General features: G+C 41.9%; 1 protein-coding gene across 1 annotated transcript in view; it reads left to right on the top strand.

The window, feature by feature from the left end:
- The window catches only part of chchd6b (coiled-coil-helix-coiled-coil-helix domain containing 6b), a 60,487-nt gene that overhangs the window by 17,140 nt on the left and 23,140 nt on the right, over nucleotides 1-20,207 (top strand). Inside the window, exons 5-6 of the mRNA XM_080460899.1 lie at nucleotides 7,694-7,777; nucleotides 14,630-14,700. Of these exons, the coding sequence (XP_080317025.1) occupies nucleotides 7,694-7,777; nucleotides 14,630-14,700 (155 nt within the window). The remainder of the gene's footprint in view (nucleotides 1-7,693; nucleotides 7,778-14,629; nucleotides 14,701-20,207) is intronic.

The raw sequence follows: 20,207 nt of genomic DNA, 5'->3' as shown, positions 1-20,207 counted from the left end.
TACACACATACAGAGTATCGGTGAAGTGTCACATCCTCCGCCTCTGTTCTCTCTCACACACACACACACACACACACACACACACACACACACACACACACACACACACACACACACACACACACACACACACACACACACACACACACACACACACACACACACACACACACACACACACGGTGTTTGTTTTTCGACCATTGAGATTTTTGGTCTAAATCAAGCATGAAGTGTTGCCAAGCTGGTGCATCTGGTGACCCCTGTGGTACACCCAGCAAACATAATCCAGCTCAGCAGAGATAATCAAATATATTGAGATCCGTTAATTGGGTGCGCTTGTGTCGAAGGGGCATCATCAATTCCATTCTGCCGGTAAAATATTTTGCTCCTTTTCTCCCGTAAAGTCATTTTTGAGAAGTGTGTCGTTGTGATCACTTGTAACGCGGTGCTTTGTCCTCAACTCATTGTTGCTACTTTTTGACGTAATCTTATGAGCAGGTATATGCATTCTAGCTATGATGACGATGATTACCTGTAGTTAAAAAAACCGTAACCACCGGTTATGATTTTTCGTCACCCCTCCATTGAGGTACTGAGCACCACGGAACAGGTCTCATAAGGAGGAGCTACAAAGCAGGCGTCTGCTGATTGGTAATGACAATCGTCTCTCTGGACAAGCCACAATATTTAAATATTTCATCGGTCGTATGTCATAACATGGGACTTTAATTACTTTTATTTTCAATACGATATATTGTTGGCAGCTGTTGACACCCAAACAGAATAAGAAGCGAAATGTATGCTGTGCGGGTTAGATGCTTTCGAATTGGGGTATTTTAAATCTACTTGGATTGTTTTAGATCAGCCTATGACTCGTTCAAGCAGAACTGAGTTTTTTTAAGCTGTAGCTACACAGCAACTCTTTGTCCAATACAGAAACTCTTAAAACTTGAATTCTTTGAACCAGACCTGGACTCTTTGAGGTACCCGTGGACTCTTAAGTAAACCTGAATTTTGGTAAAACTGCCAAATGGTGGAACAGCCTGGTGAACGATAACATTTTTAAATATTCCCCGTTATGCTTAGAATAAATTCAGTTCCCAAAATATGCATGTTAATAAAACAATAGCTTTGCCCCAAAATGTCGTTTGTTTCATCATGACTTCTTCTCAAAACGAAAGGGGAAAAAAAATCATGCTGGGAAAAGCCTTTTCCTAATCACAATGTTATTCAACATAAACACATAAAGATTGATTATGTGTACCTAGTCTTGGTAGAAATCCTGGGGAATGAGCCTTAGTATTGGAATACTTGGCGGGCTGTGAATCCTTTGCCAGCCGAGTTGATCCAGACTCTAAATGTCCCTACTGAGTCTGCTGACTGCAGGTCATCAGGGAGCGCACAGCTACAGAAACAATGAGGGGATGGACCTGAAATGCCATCATCTGCCATGGCCCATGGGCTGCAGCAAACTGTGGAGCTGTTTGCCTGCACTTGATACACAACAAGCCCCTTCACCTCTCTGGGAGTCTTTCATCTATGGAAATGGGACCTCCACACTCCCGTGATCGCTCTGTCGGGGTCTACACACACACACACACACACACACACACACACACACACACACACACACACACACACACACACACACACACACACACTTTGGGCCCTGCAACTGAAGAGGAGAGAGGTTAAACAGATGGCATCGGCTGTATCCGTTACACAGATTACCCCACACACACGTGTGCACACAGATTCTCCTGCTACTGGCTTTGTGAGTTCACCTCATTTAACTGAATGCTCTTTTTATGGGGCATGGCAACATTAGAGCCACCTACCACTGTAACCTGTCCCTTCCTTTTCTGCGTCGAATATCAGACAGGGAGCACTTGGGAGGACAGGCAAGACACAATATGTTGTCCTGCAGGTCTACGTTAACTTGCTTCAGTTGAATGTGATTTTGGTGATTGGTGTTTAGTGGTATGCGTTGTCATTAATATTTCATTCGCGGCTTAATGAGAATATAAACACAGATGAACAGCGAGTGCTCAGTTTTGCTTAGAAGTTCGGTAAAACAAGCAATAAATGTGCACACATAAGTGCCATTTAGTAATATTCTGCAAGCTGAAAAAAGAAGCCTGTTGTGAAGTTGCCCTTTATAGTGTTTTTTTGTTAAGAGTGTGGGGCGGGTCTCCCCTTAGGGGGTGGATGCAGCAGGTCAGGGAGTTATCTATTCTCAGCATGGCTACTTTTTCTCTGCTTTGAGAAGAAATGATCTTCAAAATAACAATGAAAATGATGATGGCAGCAGTAATAAATGATAAAGGTTTGGTGCAAAATCATAGATGAAACATTTTAGATTTTACACAAAGGTTTACTGGACACTGTCTTTTCAAACTAAAAGCATCTTATCTCCTTTTGGTGAAATTAATCATGAATTCTGGCATTCGATCAACAATTACTGCTCTAGTCTGCACATGTAAAGCATGTTTGGTGTGAGTGTGATAATGGATGTGCACCATATGTACAGTACTCTCACAAGATGTTATCTATGTTCATGTGGAGCTTCTCACTGAGTACAACAACAATGAATCTGACCTCTCTTCTTTTCTCTTTGGACATAGACAATCAGGGATGGAGCAGGGTTTTTCGTTGAAATGCTGACATGCAGATAAAATCATAATATTAATGCACATGTTGAGCTCATTGGGATACAAGGACCATTACAAACAAAAATGTGTACGTTCTTGTGTTCCCCAGGTAAATTACTGAGGCCTGTTTCCCAGTTAGGCGCACAACAAGCAGCCGGCGCGTCAGCGTCGGGAGTAATAAGCGTTAAAAACAATTACGATACGTGGATAAGCTGCAGTCCCACTGGTATGAAATTACGAGCTAACAACACAGGCTAGGCTAATGAAGTTGGGAAATTTTCACATTAGCGTTAGTAATAATCCGGATTTATCATACAGTGTATCAATACGAAATACAGCCGTCATGTTGGCCTTCACAAGTATCCGCTTTCTCAAAGTTCCAGTTTGTCATCATTCAGATGTTTTTTTTCCCACTTGGAATTGGGAACTTTACCACTTCCTGAGCACAACATTTATTTGCCACAGTGTTCATATTGTGACAGATTTAAAGACTGCTGGAGGCTAAAATGACATCCCATGACAACATCAGGCATCTGGCAATTTAAGTTGCATGATAAATGCGTAGTCCACAAGCTTAACTCTGATAACTCTGCAAACAGGCTGTCCTCACCTTCATTTTGTCTTCTGTCGTCTTCTCTTTCTCTTTGCTCCTATTTGGCCTTTCCCAACTCAAACATCTCAAACCTGGTCGAAACAGGAGACTAAGATGAATCATGCACCCGGATGAACAAAAAATTAATTTGCACAACTTTCATAAAAAATCATTGTGACCATTATAGCTGGTCTGTGGACATTTTTAAAGAATCGACCGTCCAAACTCAGTCCATAAATGTCCACAATATCTCATCCACTTTTATTCAACACATTTTTAAAGCAACACATGCAAGAAATTATGTGCAAAATAGTTCAAAGCGGTCTTACAAAAAACTTACCGTGGCCCTACAAGTTTCCAGTAGTACAAGTATTCACCTCAGACATCAAGGACAAATTAGACAAAATATAGGAATAAGATAGTTTAGAATAAAATAACAAATACTTTATTAATTCCCAGGGGGAATACTGCGTGTAGATTTAGCTTCACAACTAATATTCCGGTGTTGTGTAGAGGTCTGCTTCCCACTTCTAGTAAGGTGTGGTTTAAGGATGGAGAGTGCCACACCTCCCAATGGAAAACTGACTTCAAGACAAAAGCAGGTGAATACATGTCAAGAATGAATACAACACAGTTACAGTACAGGTGAAGAATGGCACTAAACAAAGAATGACTCCAGGTTGATCAGACTGTATAATCCGTTTTGAAAATTGCACACCTGCAATACCCCCTGCAGACCACTATGTGGCTGCAGCTCACACTTTGGAAATTATTGCTCTTTACATTTTCTGGCAGCCACATTCCTCGATCTATCTTTACGTGGCTTTTCTTCTACACTTCAGTTGTATACTTGTGCTTTTTGCTTCTCCTTTTGGTGTGTGAAACCATCTCTTACCTGTGCCTTGCTTAGACTGTACCCTCGTCTGTCTCACTAACCCCCCCCCCCCCCCCCCGTTTCCTCTCTTCCTCCTAGCCAGCAGATTTGGATGCCTGGGTAAGCAGCACTAGCATTGCTCGTGAATTCGTTTTTAACCTGGTTTTTCTTTACCCCCCCCCCCTCTCTTTTTTCTCTATTCAAATGTCATGTTTTCATTGTGCATTAAAGCGAGTCTGTGAGTGTGCTGCCGCTACCATTCCACACAACAACACTTTGGGAGGTATTCAGCTAGAAAATTACACATCATCTGTGCTGCTGGCGGAGGTGATTTTACACACATACACACACATCCCTTAAGCGTCGAACAGTTGCTGTAGGAAGCGAGAGCGCAGTGGGCACAGTGTGGGGATTTGCAGATGTGTTTTGCCGGAGTGCGCGTGCCGGTTAAGTTAGGCTGAGATTAGATTGGATTACAACGAGCGCAATGTCAATCAGTGCAAGTGTAAGAATCGGCATGTCTGTACTCACCATATCGGCGAGAAGCACAGAAGATCAGTTAGGGGAAGATGCTATGTTTTGTTCTTCCTGTCTGATCTGGATCACTCTCACTAATGCACAACTTAGATCATCATTACACCACAACACTGTGTGTGTGTGTGTGTGTGTGTGTGTGTGTGTGTGTGTGTGTGTGTGTGTGTGTGTGTGTGTGTGTGTGTGTGTGTGTGTGTGTGTGTGTGTGTGTGTGTGTGTGTGTGTGTGTGTGTGTGTGTGTGTGTGTGTGTGTGTGTGTGTACGCCCGTGTGATATTTTCACAATAGACACTTTCTATTACGGCGCTACACAAATCCAGTTCCCAGAGCTGCCTTTTGTTGCCTCACCCGCAGCCAGTTTCACTGTGTTCATGCACCATATCGTGTTCATACGGCGGCAGCGCAGCTTCACTCATTACCCGTATTGGTTGGAAACAATGTGTGTTCACAAGTGCCCTCCACGAGCACTAATTAACAGTCAATTTAAAATGCCAGCACACATTTGTCGGCCCCTACAGGTTACATAGAGAGCTCAACCATCTTGTATCACGGTCACTTTACCACATGTGGTTCTGCTTGTGAAGCTGCTGCAGTTCTTCTCTGATCTTTTGGGTTTTGTGCAAACTGTTCTTTTTTTTTTATACTAAAATCACAGGTCAGTAACTGTCCAGGGATTCATTAGAACATCAACTTTACTAATGAATGAAGTGATCAGAAGTTGCAGCCCTCATCATTGACACTATTTTATTGCTTGCTCGTGCTTTTGCAATGCTTTCTAACTTGGTGCATGTACATCTCTTTGGATTTCAATTTTCACTACAGAAACATCATATTTCACTTCACTTTTAAAAGCCTTTCCGTACTAACACACTGAAGTTCTTTACTGTTGACGCAAGATGTCTCCGAATGCAGAAGTCTCATCCCATCTCGTAGAATATCATTGTGAAGTAAATGTTTAGCTTAACCTCCCCCCAGTCCGTGTACATTTCTGATTTCGAGCCGAACTGGCAACTTGTTATCACAGTCTTTCTTTTTGACGTCTGCCTCCTGTTTTCTTCTGCTTGCATGCTGCTCCGCCTTGGCCCAAACTGTGGGTACACCTACAGCCATCCGCCGCCATCTTGCTGCCTGTCACAGCTTGGCTCAGCGGGCGTATTAAAGTCTGTCACCTCATCCTAATGCCAGTGGCGCCATGTCAACCCCCGCCACAGCTGTGCCAGTCCCATGCCACCTGAGTAGTTTTGTAAGTTTTCTGACATGACAAGGACCTGCCACTGTGTAGCTTGTGTGTGTGCTGTACTGGATTGTAGATGTGGTGGGGCCTTCTGAGGTGTGTTTCCTCATAACACTTGGATGAACCCACAGAGCGGTAAATGAAAACGAAACTTTAAGCCTGCACTTTATTGCTATCACGTTTGTCATGGTCTCATAAAATGTCTGTGACATGAGTGTGTTGGTAAAGTAGGGGTTTACCGGCAATAACCTGTCCAGACAAATCATGTTATAAAGCAAGAATTACAAATGTTTACTAATATATTAGGATGTTCTAAGCGAGATCACATACTGGGATCTAATATTTGAAAATGCTCACTATGTAGAATTACCACCACCTACATGATTTACTGCGGCCAGAACATAGTGAAGTGCCTTTTTATTTCAGTGTAACCCACACATCCAACCATATTGTGTTTTGTGCAACTCAAGTCAACACTGCGATGATCCCATCCTTGTTTCAGACACCGGGTGGCAGTTTTTTTAATCTATCCTCGTGTTTGTCTTTTAGAAAAGAAATCACTGAAACGGTAAGCCAGGCACAAATAGCAAACAAGCAAACAAAGCAGAGGTTTACAGACTATATCCCACATGCTAAATGTGGCCCAATATTTAGTGGTAATTGACCCGCGGCAGGTTCTGAAAATGTAGTCGATTGTTGTCCGACACATGAAACTTGCACTTGACTGTATTGTACTTCAGAGTTTTTAACAGTCGTCTGAGCCTGAATCATGGATCATGTTTGTACTGATTATTATTGTTATAATATATCCTGACGCCTCTGAGCTCGCTTCTCTATCAAACAATCCTTATTCAAAGAAAAATGATGCTTCTGGTCACAAAACATCTTTGACCTGAAACATTTTTAGACAATTTAAGTAATCTTCTTTAACTCCAAGGGCTAACCTGTAGGTATTTAGCTATGGGAATAAATGTGAATATCACTGAGATATTGCTACTATATAATCCGTCTTCTTTACTGCATTATGTAGGATCTGTGAGGCAGGAGCTGATCCCAGCTGACTATAAGTGAAGGCGGGGTTCACACTGGACAGGCTGCTAGTCCAAGACAGAGCAAACACAGAGTCAGAATAGTCGACCGCCGGAAAAATATGCAAATTCTACACGGAAAGGCCCCAAACCCAGACTTCAACAGGGGGCATTTTCACTTTTGAGGTGAGAGTGCTCCCCACTACGCCACAATATGGCAGCTAAACATAAGGTGTTTAAAGTATATTAGTAAGGTGAAACCCTTGTGTCATCTAATTTTCAGTGGTGTCCTGGTATAATATGATCATAGATGTGGTGACAGAGGTCACGATGACAGTTATCAATAACATTGTAATATGTGGCTGGATTGCTCCGTTTCTTACAGCCAGAGTCGACTTTTCCATTACAGTTTTTCAGTGGTTTTCCTCAGGATCACCAGCAGGTTTCTACATTTCTGAGTCCCTCATTACTGACTTCTGGCTTAAAAGACACTAAGCTTCTGAACTTCTCATTTAATCCACTGCATTTACCTTGTTTGTTGTTATTTATGGTTATTCTTCTTTTCTAAACTCATTTTGTTCCTAGTTTTAAGGTGTTTCAAAATACATTTCACACAAGCCTGTCTTGGTGCAAATTTCTTTTTCTTTCCATGTGACATTATACAGAATACCGGAAACATCTTGTCCTCATATATTATTTAGGGGGGAAAAAAAGCATTTACTTTATTGGTTTTGTTGAATGAAGTATTCCTTTTTCCCTTTCTTTGTCTTCTTTTTCTCAGGCCAAACGGCTGGAGAGGAAAGAACAGGAGCTCACCAGCATATCCAGCTTCTATAAGGAGCAATTAGAAATACTGGAGAAAAAGGTAAAGTCTTTTTTGTTTTTTTCTGTTGTCTTTTTTAATTTGCATTCCAAGATGTTATTTTTTTATCAATTATATTAAATATATGTTTTAACTGTATGCGGAGTTGCTTAGGAGTTGACAAGATCTTTATAAAACCCGAAGATTTTAAGTCTTTTATTCTTTCTTTATGCAACACTTTCTTTTCAAGAAGGTTGGACTGTGGGATTTGTGGATCTTTAAGTGTTGACATGTACAACAGGAGACAACACTAATGAGGAAATAACATCCTGGAGGCTTTCAGAGAGAAGCCGCCTTTGCACATTAGCAATATCAAAACACATCTTAACGTGACATATTACTCACCCTCCTTGGAGATTATAATCATGCTGAAGTACAAGATACTCCATTCCCCACTATCTCAAAAATGTCAAGCCCACATACCAATGTCAATGTAAATGAATCGAAAGTTTCAGCGGGCGGATGAGAGTCACGACTTGCCGTTGATGGACCAGCACTCAAGAGAGATTTTCTCAGACCGCTTTAGTCACCTAATGAAATGTTCTTTGCCTTTCTCGTCGCTGCATCTTTTTGCCAGCGACCCTGTGTGCTTTTCACAAAATGGGAAAAAAATATATATATATATGGAGGCAGCTTGTTGGCTGCTTTTAAGAAATTATGTCTTGTGTTCTCTCGACGAGGAGCGCTAATGTGTTGTTGATATTGCACGCTCTGTAAAAGCCACAGGAACAGCGGTTTGATCAAGCTCGCTTCCGATTTCCAGAGTAAACTTGAGCAGGTTTTTTTGCAAAGAGAGTGCATGGAGCAAGTTTGGCACCGGTGATTGATTTTAGTGCAGGAAAGGACGAAAGAAAAAAAAAAACAGCACTGTTTTCTCAGGAAACTGTAGAATGTAAATAAAGCTATAAAAATGAATTATGAAGAATAAATTGATAATGACTAACAGAATACACAATGAAGCAATAAAAACAGCTTAATAGTAACAGAAACACATTCTTCCATAGCCCCCCCCCCCCGAAGCCAATCTGCTCTTGCCCTCTTTTACACCCACAGCTCTCCCTCAAGTATTCAGTAGACGCTCTCTGGGACTTGAACCCCACCCCCAATCCCCCCCTCCACACCCCCTTCCCCTCCCAGCGGCAGGGCCCATCAGGCAGACGGGGGACCTTATCTGGTCCCTGGCACTCGCCTCCTTTAGGCCTCTGAGAAAACCTTTTACATAGCCGAGTTAAATGGAAAGGCCTCGGCGAGCCGTGCAGCGAGCAGCACGCGCCCGCAATGCTTGACGGAAGAGACTGATTGGCAGAAGAGTGCAGGATGCTCTATCTTCTCCACTTGCTGCCGCAGTCCCTTTTTCTATCCTTTTTTTTTTTTTTCCCCCCACCCCTCACTTGCTTGCAGCTGACCTGCATGCGGATGAGGGAGTGAGAAAGAGGAGGACTGAGAGGGAGAGATAAAGAGGCTATTTGGACGGCGTTTAAACGGAGTCTATCCTGAGCCGGCGTCCATCTACCTCCTTCTCTTCCTTCATTTTCCCGTATAGCACTCCATTCATCCAGGAGTCCTTTCATGGTCTCCTCTCCATTTCCCTGCCCATCTTTATTCCATTTACTCACACACCTGTTGCAGATTTCAGTGAAGCTGGAAGAAAAGAAAAAAAAGGCCTCTTAAAACCTGAACTGTGACTGTCACAGGTCTTTCATCAAAACCGTGAACCACAAACAGGAACGGTAATGTGTCCTACTTAAGACAAAAATATAATTCAGCTGTGCTTTTAAGAAAGCTGTCCATGGTTTAGCATTCACACTGTCAAAAGGTCCCTTCACATCAGTCTTTTTGATTTCTGTTTGTATGATATTGAATCTGTATTCATTTTATATTTTCTTTTTCTTTTCTTTTTTTTTCAGAAAGCAGATAATTTAACATGATGCCTATATGTCTGCACTTTTATGCTGATCACAATCTCAGTGGCTGGAGCTTGTCTATAGAACATTGATTTTTGTGGCGAAATGGCACAACAACAAGCAGACACTCAATCTTATGCAGTTTTCCATGGTCCTGTGTCTTGATGGTCTGCGTCAAACAGTTAAGCCTAAGGTAGGAGCAGACGCGTTAGGAGGAGAATCCTCTGGTAATTGGTGTGCGATCTTCTCTTGGGTCAACATTTTACTTTGGCTCATCAGCAGCCTTTTCTAATAGGCTAATAACTGTGTATGTAATCATGGTGTGTTTGGTTGGTTCCCTGTGAAAAGACACACACAGATGCGGAGCGCCGTCCCGTTTACCAAAGGGATGAATGATGATAGCAGAACAGTATGTTTGTACAACGGTGCCGGTTCCTATTGTGACACGGTTGTGATGCAGTCATTTTCGTCTCACTGAATTGGACAACTTTTGCTCAACACACACAAAGTACAAGCACGTGTAATTTAATTCTCCGTCACCTCACTCCTCTTATTTGGTTTTGGACGTCTCCCCAATCTTTCCACACTGCAAAGAGAGAGCATCTGTCTTCCTGTGGCAACATACCTTGTGACTCTGTAAACAAGTCTCAGTTTAAAATTCACCTCTTTTAATCCCTTCTTCTAACCTTTTGTCAACTGCTCCCTCGCAGGGGGGGGAAAAAAAAAAAAGAGAAGAAATTAATCCGACTTCGTCCAAACACGGAGCGCGGAATCCCTCCCTCCCTCGAGATCCGAACATCAAACCATCTCAGTCCGCAGCTCCTCAGAGGTGTTCAGACATGTGCGCACACAGGGATCCTCTGAGCACCACCATTCAAGTACAAACACAGATTTAGTCACACACACCTGCATGTATGCAAGCTTATACACAAACGTGCACACATGCATTCACACTAATCCTCTCCATGAGCCTTTCCAACAACCCCAAAAACCCTGTTTTTCCCTTCTGAGGGTTATCGTCCCACCCCCACCCACCCCCTCCCCCCTCTCTCCGTCTCTCCGCTTTGGGTTTTTGTCCCGATGGGGTGGAAGTGAGTGGAAAGAGCTCAGGGTGTGTATGGCAGCGATAGCGCTTCCACTTGTGTGGTGTCATGAGAGCTTTGCGAGAGCTGCTGCTGGTGGCCTGTCACCAAACACCGTTTTGATCGACGAACAACAGCGTGAGAAAGGAAGACGCTGGGACATTATTTCCAAAACTTTTCTCCTGCATCCTTCTCACTATTTTCTGGATGTATTGACTTGTTCAGAGTTGTGATATTCTGAAAGAAATTAAACAACGTGAATGCATTTTATTTATTTATTTATTTTTGTTAAAATTATCCCACTACACTGAAAATGGAAAACACTCAGAAAATGTGAATTCTGAGCACAATTGGTAGTTAGGTGTGTTAAAGATTGTCCCTCAGGGCCATTTGAAGCCTTGGGTTTACCATCCTCAACAATTTTAGATAGCATAAGGCACTTTGCTCTAAACACTCTGGAAGCTGTGGTTTTGTCTCTTGACTCAATGAATTCAGACAAAAAAACTTGTTCCATTCACATCCTGAAGCCTTTAACCTCGACAAAGATAAGTGGAAGCAGATCTCACAGGTCCTTTGTTGTGATGAGCTGCATTATCTTCTCAGACCGGGCAGGATAAGAGCTTATCTGGGTAAACCTTTTAAAACTGGCCCGAGCACGGTTCCCACTGCCAGCAACAGCTGTAGTTCGGTGCATGTTAATACCCAAACCAGTTTATCGTGATGTGGCGGACACGCTACCATAGTCGGATACGAATAGAGTGGTGAAATTATTCCTACGTATGAAAAAGAAAAAGTACTGTGCAGACTCCGTGTGATCAATTTGTTTAAAAATGAGCAACTATTCAGTTAATAATTTGCGTTCCTTCATCTGATACCTGCGTGTATTCTGTGTATTTTTACTTGTGCCCATACACAGGAATTTATGCGTTCATAGTTTTGACCCGTTCCTTGTCAGTCGTCTGTTGTGAACAATCTATTGTCAGATACAAGTTCACTTTACCTTCTAATCTCCATGCTGCTTCCCTTGCTGGTGCCTTACTCTCTATGTCCTGTATTATCACACGGAACCCATGTGTTTCAACCCCTGTGCAGCCTTTTTTTTTTTATAATGATCTCGTCTTAAGCACTTGATGTCCCATAAGGCAAACACAGACTTTCAAGTTTGATCTCAGCTTTCCTCTGTTGAATCTACCCACTGAGTCTCTGACCTGGGGCTAAAGGTTAAGTCAATACCAGTCAGTCCGTAGTCCCAAAGCAGCAGCCAAAGTATTAACTATCTCCCCTCTGATAAGCAATGAGCCTGCTTCTTTAATGTCCATAAGGCCGAGGCTTGGTTTTTAGAAATGCCGGATAATAGTGTTTATTAGATGAATTAAACATTTAAGCTGGGGCTCTAATGTCTGGCACTGTCTTTGGTGACACAGGTATCTGATGCGGAGAAGAAGTGTTCTTCACTTTTAAGCTTTCCAGCTGCAGTCATTACCCTCCTGTCAAGGCATGGCATTTAAGCCTCGACCATACATTGGCATTTGGGAGACTCTGCGACAACAGGAGTCTAATCCTGAGTCCTGTCCTGGATAATCCAATATAACACAGCTAGGAAGCATAACTGGCAAGGATAAAGTCCCACACCGAGGGATGTTTGGCGTTTCCACATTGTAAATTACCGTGACAGCCAACACGTCGCACAGGCGCTGATAAAATTGGAAAGGTGAACTGTTGTTAAACACATTCAGTAATTTCTTTTCTCATTCAAATTTTCAACAGCTTGTTTACAGTGTGCTGAACGGCTGTCCTAATCTGTTAATGTAGAGGTTCAATGTTAGGCTGGTTCAAGAAAAAAAATAAAGAACCAATCAGAAATGTTTCTTAGTTTTTTACAAAATAAGCTCTGAATTATCGACGGCATGAAACGCTTTAAACAAACACTGTAAAAAATGTTGATGGCAAGCGGAAGATCAATGAGTTAAGAAGGGCAAGTGTGGAAATGTATGGAAATGAGAAACAAGAACAAGAACACAAAAATATACTAGGGAGTCATGTAAATAAGACAAATATAGTGACTGAACCCACCTGCTTCTCACCCCAGACTTGCAGATGGTTTTCTTTATGTTGCTGGGTGAGGTGGCAAAGTATACAGGGAACATTTCTCACTGGAGCAGCACAGAGTTGCAGTGATTCGCATTAAAGTGTTGGATTGTTGGACAGGGTCTTTCTGTGTGGTGTTTGCATTTTGTCCCTGAGCCTGTGTGGGTTTTCCCTATGTGGACATACTTGTTCGGTTAGGTGGCGATTGTAAATTGGCCATAGCCGTGAACATTTGTGGATGATCTGTGGGTGGTGTCCTGCTTTTTGCCCAAAGTCTGCTGGCATCAGATATAACAAAAGACGGATAGACGGGTGGACACGTGAACAGCTTCTGCACTGTGCTCCTCGATCAGGTTTTTGTCACAGGTGATTTATCAATCGCAAGTTACTAGTTACTCCATTCTGTTTTTACGTGAGTTGTAAAGCCTTCTGCAGCACAGCCACTGAAAGAAAAGTCCGTCTTTAAATTCAGTTTCTTCCAATGATAGATTTTTAGGGATTTATTTAATTTGCTGTTATTCTCATCGATACAAATGATACAAACTTGGAATGACTCTTCTCAATGCAAACTTTTTCCGACGTTGCTCACACTGAATCTGAACTGCTTCATCAAAGTAACACCGTCAGGATAAATACTTTAGTCACTGCAGATTTCACGCACCTTCCACCATATAAGACTTCCAACTTAAATCTTTTTGGGGCGAAGAGAACGGCAGAGAGGCATTTTATTATTTTGTACTGAACACTTGCAGATAGGATTAAGGGGAAGGATTCCCGTGACATGACTTGAGTCTTCTCCAACACCAGACCTCCAGATCAGGACTGGCATGTCGGCAGATCAGCTTGAAATAATGAGAAATGAAAATGACTAGGGGGCACTGGGGTAAGTAGAGGACGGAAGATTGTGGGGGAGGTTTGTGTTTGATCCCATCTCTTCTCTTCTCAGTCACTTCAATTATCTTCCTCTCCTATCACCTCATCTATTGGGAATATAAGGAATAATTAAGTAAAAGCTTGAGCGCTGCGGTTATTGGTTTAAAATGGTGATTACTTCACTGTGAATTTGGATGAGAGGGTGGCGAGAGAGACTTGCTTTGTGTTTGGGGTATTCTAGACAAACTGCATTTCACTTAGTGATCACTCATACCACTGAGCTGGTGGCGTTAAATGTACAATTTTCATAAAATGGACAGACTTTTAGCTTTGGTCTCATCAGTACATGACTGAGATGCGGTGTAGTTAACCCTGTGACCACTGCTCATTCTGCTAAAAGGTGTGATGGATACGACCTTGCCCCGTAGGCACGGGCTCCATCTGTGTTGTAATTGCTATTTAAATGCCACAGTTTCTTGAATGAAATAAAACATTATGGACTACCAACAGACCATCAAAATCCAGATTTATAAAATCCAAAGGTCAGTAATTTAACAAATGTGACATTTACAGCAGTGCTTTGTGCATTTTGCTTATCATTGCTGGCCTATTAGAGCTTGATTTGAAAACAAAAATACTGTGGGGGAAAAAAAGCAGAGAGTGTGGGAATATTATGCAGATTTGTCGAGGTTGTTAAACTGTAATAATGGCTTCGTTTTGAGACTTAGTCTGTCTTGTTTTTTGTTTTGCACGAGTGCGACCTGAAAATGGAATTATACTCAACCAATACTCGAAAAAAAACGTTTTTATTAAAAAGCCATTTCATATTGAAAGTATGAAACCAAGTTCTGCCAGTCTTCATGAGTCCAGTGATACATTTCTTTCCCTTTCTGTCTTTTTGCCTCCAGAACTTTGACGGCTACAAGGAGACGGCTGAACAGTACAACCAGGCGGCCACAAAAGCTGAGACCCTCATCCGGTAAAAACTGTTGATCAGCTTTAACAGGGCTGTGTAAATGGGACAAACCATTCTCAGAATTCCCATAAAAAAGATCTGGTGGATGGAAAATCAACATTAAATCTACATCGACCTCTAAATATTTTAATAAGAATAAATATGTACTGTATAGTCAAATTTCATGATGTGACACAGACATGAATGAGAAGTTCATGCCAACAAACCTTCCTCGGTGGCTGGACTAGAGCCTAGAAATGATGAGTTTGCAGGTTTACAAGTTGGTTTGAACCATCTTTGATGCTTACAATAATCTTTTTAACTCTAGTTTTTACTCACTCAGAAGTGTTTTAACAACTGTAAAGACTGAGTCATACTCCATGAAAACAATAATAAAGTTCAGCACTCCGGGGTCCTGCCAAACAAAACGACGTAATTTTCTTTGGCCAGCCTCCTCTGGCCGAAGAAAACATGTAAGCTCGCTACTGTATGAGCCCCGCAGCTGGTTAACATGTCGGAGTGCGAAGTTACATGAAGCCCCTGAATGCATCACCCAAAGCTGTCAGCTCCTGTGTTCACAACCGGACTGGCGTCGTGGCCCGGACAAAAACGTTATTTTTTTTATTACTGAAACAGTTCAGCGAAATGGAAAGTGAGTGAGTGAAAACAGCTTTGAACACCCCCAGTGCACCGGGCCCAGGTTCACTAAATCACCTCAGCATCTTGGAGACGGACCTGACACTCTCAACAGACACACCCATAGATGACATTGAGGTTAACACAACAACCTGCAATAAAAGGAAGATAAACATCCACACCAGTCCACTACCAACACTCCTCACAATGAAAGTTTTTATATGAGAGTTATAATTTGGATACCAACATGCTATTGCAGCTTATTTTGTACTGTCACACACCTTAATATCCTCATATACCTTTCAGCCTTCTACTGGCTTGAAGTTGCGGCAACTACTTACAAACAAAATAGCCCCTAAAATGGGACCTGGTCACTCGGATGAAACGCAGTGAGAGAACGTTAAGAGCTTCTAAGAAACAGCATCGTTGCGACCTGACCTAACCCGTCTAGTTTATTCAAAAATGAGCTGCAGCCTCTCTCGGTGTTTGCGTGGGCCTTATATGTTCCTCTAAACCACTCGCTCTCACCCCCGTTTCATCCCTTAGTCAGTTTTCCTGCCTTCTTCTTAGAATGCTTGGCAATGATCGTCACAAAAAAAAGCACTTACTTCTCACTATCTCCTGCTTTTCTTCCTTAGCTCTAAGGTCTTGCTATAAACACAATTAAAAATAATTTTCCAAAATACTAGCAGATAAACCAAAGCCACCTTTTTTTTTTCTTCCTGCAGCTGCTGGAGGTTTGATATGTTTTTCAGGCTCAAGGGATTCACTGTGACCCAGATCCTAATTACAATACAAGACGCCCTGCACACTAACAGAATAACAACAATTTCATATTGGCTCAATATTAAATGATATTAAAAAATATTGAAACCACTTTATTACCGTTTTAGTCATTTCAAGTGCCTTTTCAGGTAAAACAACTGTAAAACATGTGCCGTTAAAGAAGTGTGTGTGTGTGTGTGTGTGTGTGTGTGTGTGTGTGTGTGTGTGTGTGTGTGTGTGTGTGTGTGTGTGTGTGTGTGTGTGTGTGTGTGTGTGTGTGTGTGTGTGTGTGTGTGTGTGTGTGTGTGTGTGTGTGTGTGTGTGTGTGTGTGTGTGTGTGTGTATTTTTAAATGAAGTCAGTACTTTACTGTAGCTGCACATGCTGCATTCTGCGAAACAGCAAAATGAAAAAGTAGGTGCCTGGGCATTTCGCCCCTTTTGTACTTTATGATGAGCAGTGACCTCGGCCGTAACACTGCCATCTTCATGCACCTGGTCCACTGAATTCAGCAGCGCACAATTCAAGTCCAACATTTTTCTCCAAATGATTGTGTTAACAGGGATTTTTCTATTGTGCCTGGCTGCTTGGAAAGGTTAGAAGATCACTTTGGCACAAGTTGGTCGAAGGAATTGCATTTAGCCCTGTCACAATGTGTTGCTGTTATTATTATTATTATTTATTTTTTATTTTTTATTTTTCTTGCGCTCACACAAACGTCCTCCCATTTCCCCTTTCTATCTCTGCCTCACATACATGGGCACTTTGTATTCAGGCACTTTGTGCTCGTCATGTTCTGTCAGCATTTGGCCAGTGTTTCATTGTGCCATGGTCACACTGTCATTTCACACTACACTGACCATCCAGTAATTATTCTGTTTACCCACCGCTGAAGGGAGGGAGGAGCCGCACAGTCCAACATGTTATGTCGCAGAAATGTCTCTTTCTTGTACCCTTGTATCTGTCTCTGTCTTCTTTATTATCTAAACTCTTCTCTCTCTGGCCATTTCAGTTTTCTCCCTCTTTTTCTTTTTCAAAGCCACTGCACATCGTCTCTTTACGAATGTGTGAGAAATTACAAAAATAGAGATTGAGCTTTTTGTCAGGGTTATAAAAAAAAAAAAAAGAAGAATTCACATAAAGATAAATGAGAGGGGAGGAATGCATTTCATTTGCAAATACACTATACCTGGGCTTTTCACTCAGTGGCTGAGAAAATGTGATAAAGTGAGTGTTTAATACTAATGGAAGACAGTGACCGGTGCCTTTCTTGGAGGGGGTGGTTGATGTCAGCGTTTTCTACCATGAAGACTTTAGGGGAGAAGGTGTGATCAGACACGGTGTTGGAGGAGGAAAGCTGGCAGCACTTTGTTAGAGTAGGCACTATAGCTAGAAAGTTGTAGATCTCAATGTATACTGTTTCAAACAAATGTGTAATTATACATTTTGATTGGTCCCAGCTCCATTGAATATGCTCATGACAATCACATAGCCCTTTAACCCGAATTTGTGGAGACTGAAACACCAACATCGGCTTAGACTACAAATATAAGCTTAGAGTATCTTTTTCAGCGATATCAGGGAATTTATGGACCGTTACTGTTGTCCCATTCGAGCATTTACTTGCTCTGATTCCAGGTCTTGCCCAAAATAGTGTAAATGCAAATGTTAGAGCTTAATCATGGATCTCAAACAAGCGTTGCCACAAGCTGGGCAACAAAATTGAAGCCACCTGTGGCTCTTTTCCTACACTGGACAGGTTGCACTTTGTAAAACATTACTCGTATGTGCAGACGCAGCAGGTGATAAAAAGTTATGTAGTGTCATTTTCTTCTTGCCTTGTCCAACAAGATGAGCATTTGAGAAGTTTGTCTATTAGCCCTGCCTTAGGGTCTCTAACTTCCCATATTCCCTCAAAATACATCCCTATAGAGACCTGCAGCATTGCGGTGGAGCTCACCTTAAGATCTAGAAATCCATTAATCCTCTTAAAAAAACCTTGTTACCCTCAAAGTGTTTGCAGAGACAGAACCTAAGTGAACCTCAGGTGGATGTCTGTGTGAGTATTCACCATAAAGTACCTGCTGACAGTTTGTAGTTAAAAGCCCACTTTCATGTGAGTTTGTTTTATCTACTACAGTCTGTACGAGTCTCCTCCTGTGTGTGTGTGTGTGTGTGTGTGTGTGTGTGTGTGTGTGTGTGTGTGTGTGTGTGTGTGTGTGTGTGTGTGTGTGTGTGTGTGTGTGTGTGTGTGTGTGTGTGTGTGTGTGTGTGTGTGTGTGTGTGTGTGTGTGTGTGTGTGTGTGTGTGTGTGTGTGTGTGTGTGTGTGTGTGTGTGTACCATGTCCAATTAGTGAAACAGACAGGTAGCTTACTGTAGGGATCTCTGCGCCCTCTAAAGCAGGAGACTGCTAGTCATTAACAGAGACAGGACCTGTCTGCACTGTGGACCAACAAAGATTTGAAATAAAGACAGAATACTGCAGTTACCTGCACACGATATAGTATATATATATATTTGAAGGCAGCTAAAAGGCGTAAACACACACTCTTACCAAAGGTTACAACCCAGACTTACTCATCTGTTTGAGATTATGCCAGAAACCTAATGTGGGTCGGGTTTACAATGAGCAACAGCGAGGGTAGACACTGGACAGGTTGCCCATCCATCTCAGGGCAAACACAGAAAACACTAAAAATTACCCTCACACACATTCACACCTACAGGCCAATATAGAGTCACCAGGAAACCTAACACTGTGTTTGGACCATGGAAGGAATCCATAGCACGTTTAAACCATCTCGCTCTGGATCTGGTCCCGTGTCTCTGTATGTGGACCAGAAGACGTGGTAAATGTGCACTGTGTTGGAGAAGGCAAGGCACATTTATTTCTATAGCAGCATTAAGAAACAAGGCAATTCCCAGTGCTTTGCGAAGAAATAGAAGAAATACATTCAAACAAAGCAATAAAGAATCTTAATCTTAAGCGATTTAGATTATAAAACACATTAAAACAATGATTGAAAACTGCTTTAAAAGGATAATAAATAAAGTAAAAGCTTTATGAAGATAAAGGTTATAAAGTATGGAAAAGCTATTCATTTTTTGAAAGCCTGTGCAAAGAATAGTTTTAAGTCCTGATTTAAAGGAAGCACGTGTGTCAGCAGTCCTCAGGTCTTCAGGAAGTTTCTGGGAGTTTCAGTGTTCAGCTGAGGAGGGTAGGAGCATCAAGCTGCTTCACCTTGTTTCTTCTCACTCTGGGATGGGAACGCTTGGTAAACGTCTTCCTGAACACATCAACATGCATGATCACGATTCTCTGAATCTTGTTTGGTCAGAAATCCTTTAATTCTTGTAATAGTTTTCAGATGGTCGTAAGCTGATTTTGTTCTCGTCTTAATGTGGCTGTTGAACTTCATGCCTTAATCCATCATTACACCCAGGTTTGTGGCTTGCTGTGATGTCCCGAGCAATGTGGAGTTGAGATTAGTGCTGACCTTTAACTTTTCTCCTTTTGGGCCGAAAACATAAATAGTTCTGACATGCATTATTTTCATTTATGCACTTGCTCAGCAGGTTTAAGGGGCTGTGGCCATTCACTGACACTGATAAATAGAGCTGTATGTCATCTGCATAGTTATAATAGGAAATGTTGTAATGAGAAGCGTCACTAAAAGAGTGAGCTGCACAAACACTCTGGAATCCTCCATTGTTAGTGTTGCCGATCTACTCGCACATCCCACATTTTTGACTATGACTTTAGTGCACATATGCAGTACCACATGTTCTAAGCCTTGCCGTGTTTCAAGCGAGAAAACTTTTTTTTTTTTCTTTTCATTTTTGTTTCAGAAAGATTTCTTACAGAGCAAGGATTGATAACAATGTCCATTTTCATTCTTTGTTTTCATTTCGGGCCACGGGTGGGTGCTGTTGTTTGTTTTTGTAATGAAACCACACACACAACAATACACCATAAATATCAACAAACGTTTATATAGAGAGACAATCAAGTCGACTTCCGGGCCACTGCTCATGGGGTTGGTCGGTCGGCTCACTGAGTAGTTTACACGACTACTCAGCGTGGGCTGTTTTAAATTGCCCCCAGGGGATGAATAAAGTATTTTGAATCT

The sequence above is a fragment of the Lipophrys pholis genome (assembly GCF_963383615.2).
Source record: "Lipophrys pholis genome assembly, chromosome: 4".
Lineage (NCBI taxonomy): Eukaryota > Metazoa > Chordata > Actinopteri > Blenniiformes > Blenniidae > Lipophrys > Lipophrys pholis.
The sequence above is the reverse complement of the archived record's forward strand: the minus strand, read 5'-3'. Positions and strand labels throughout refer to the sequence as shown.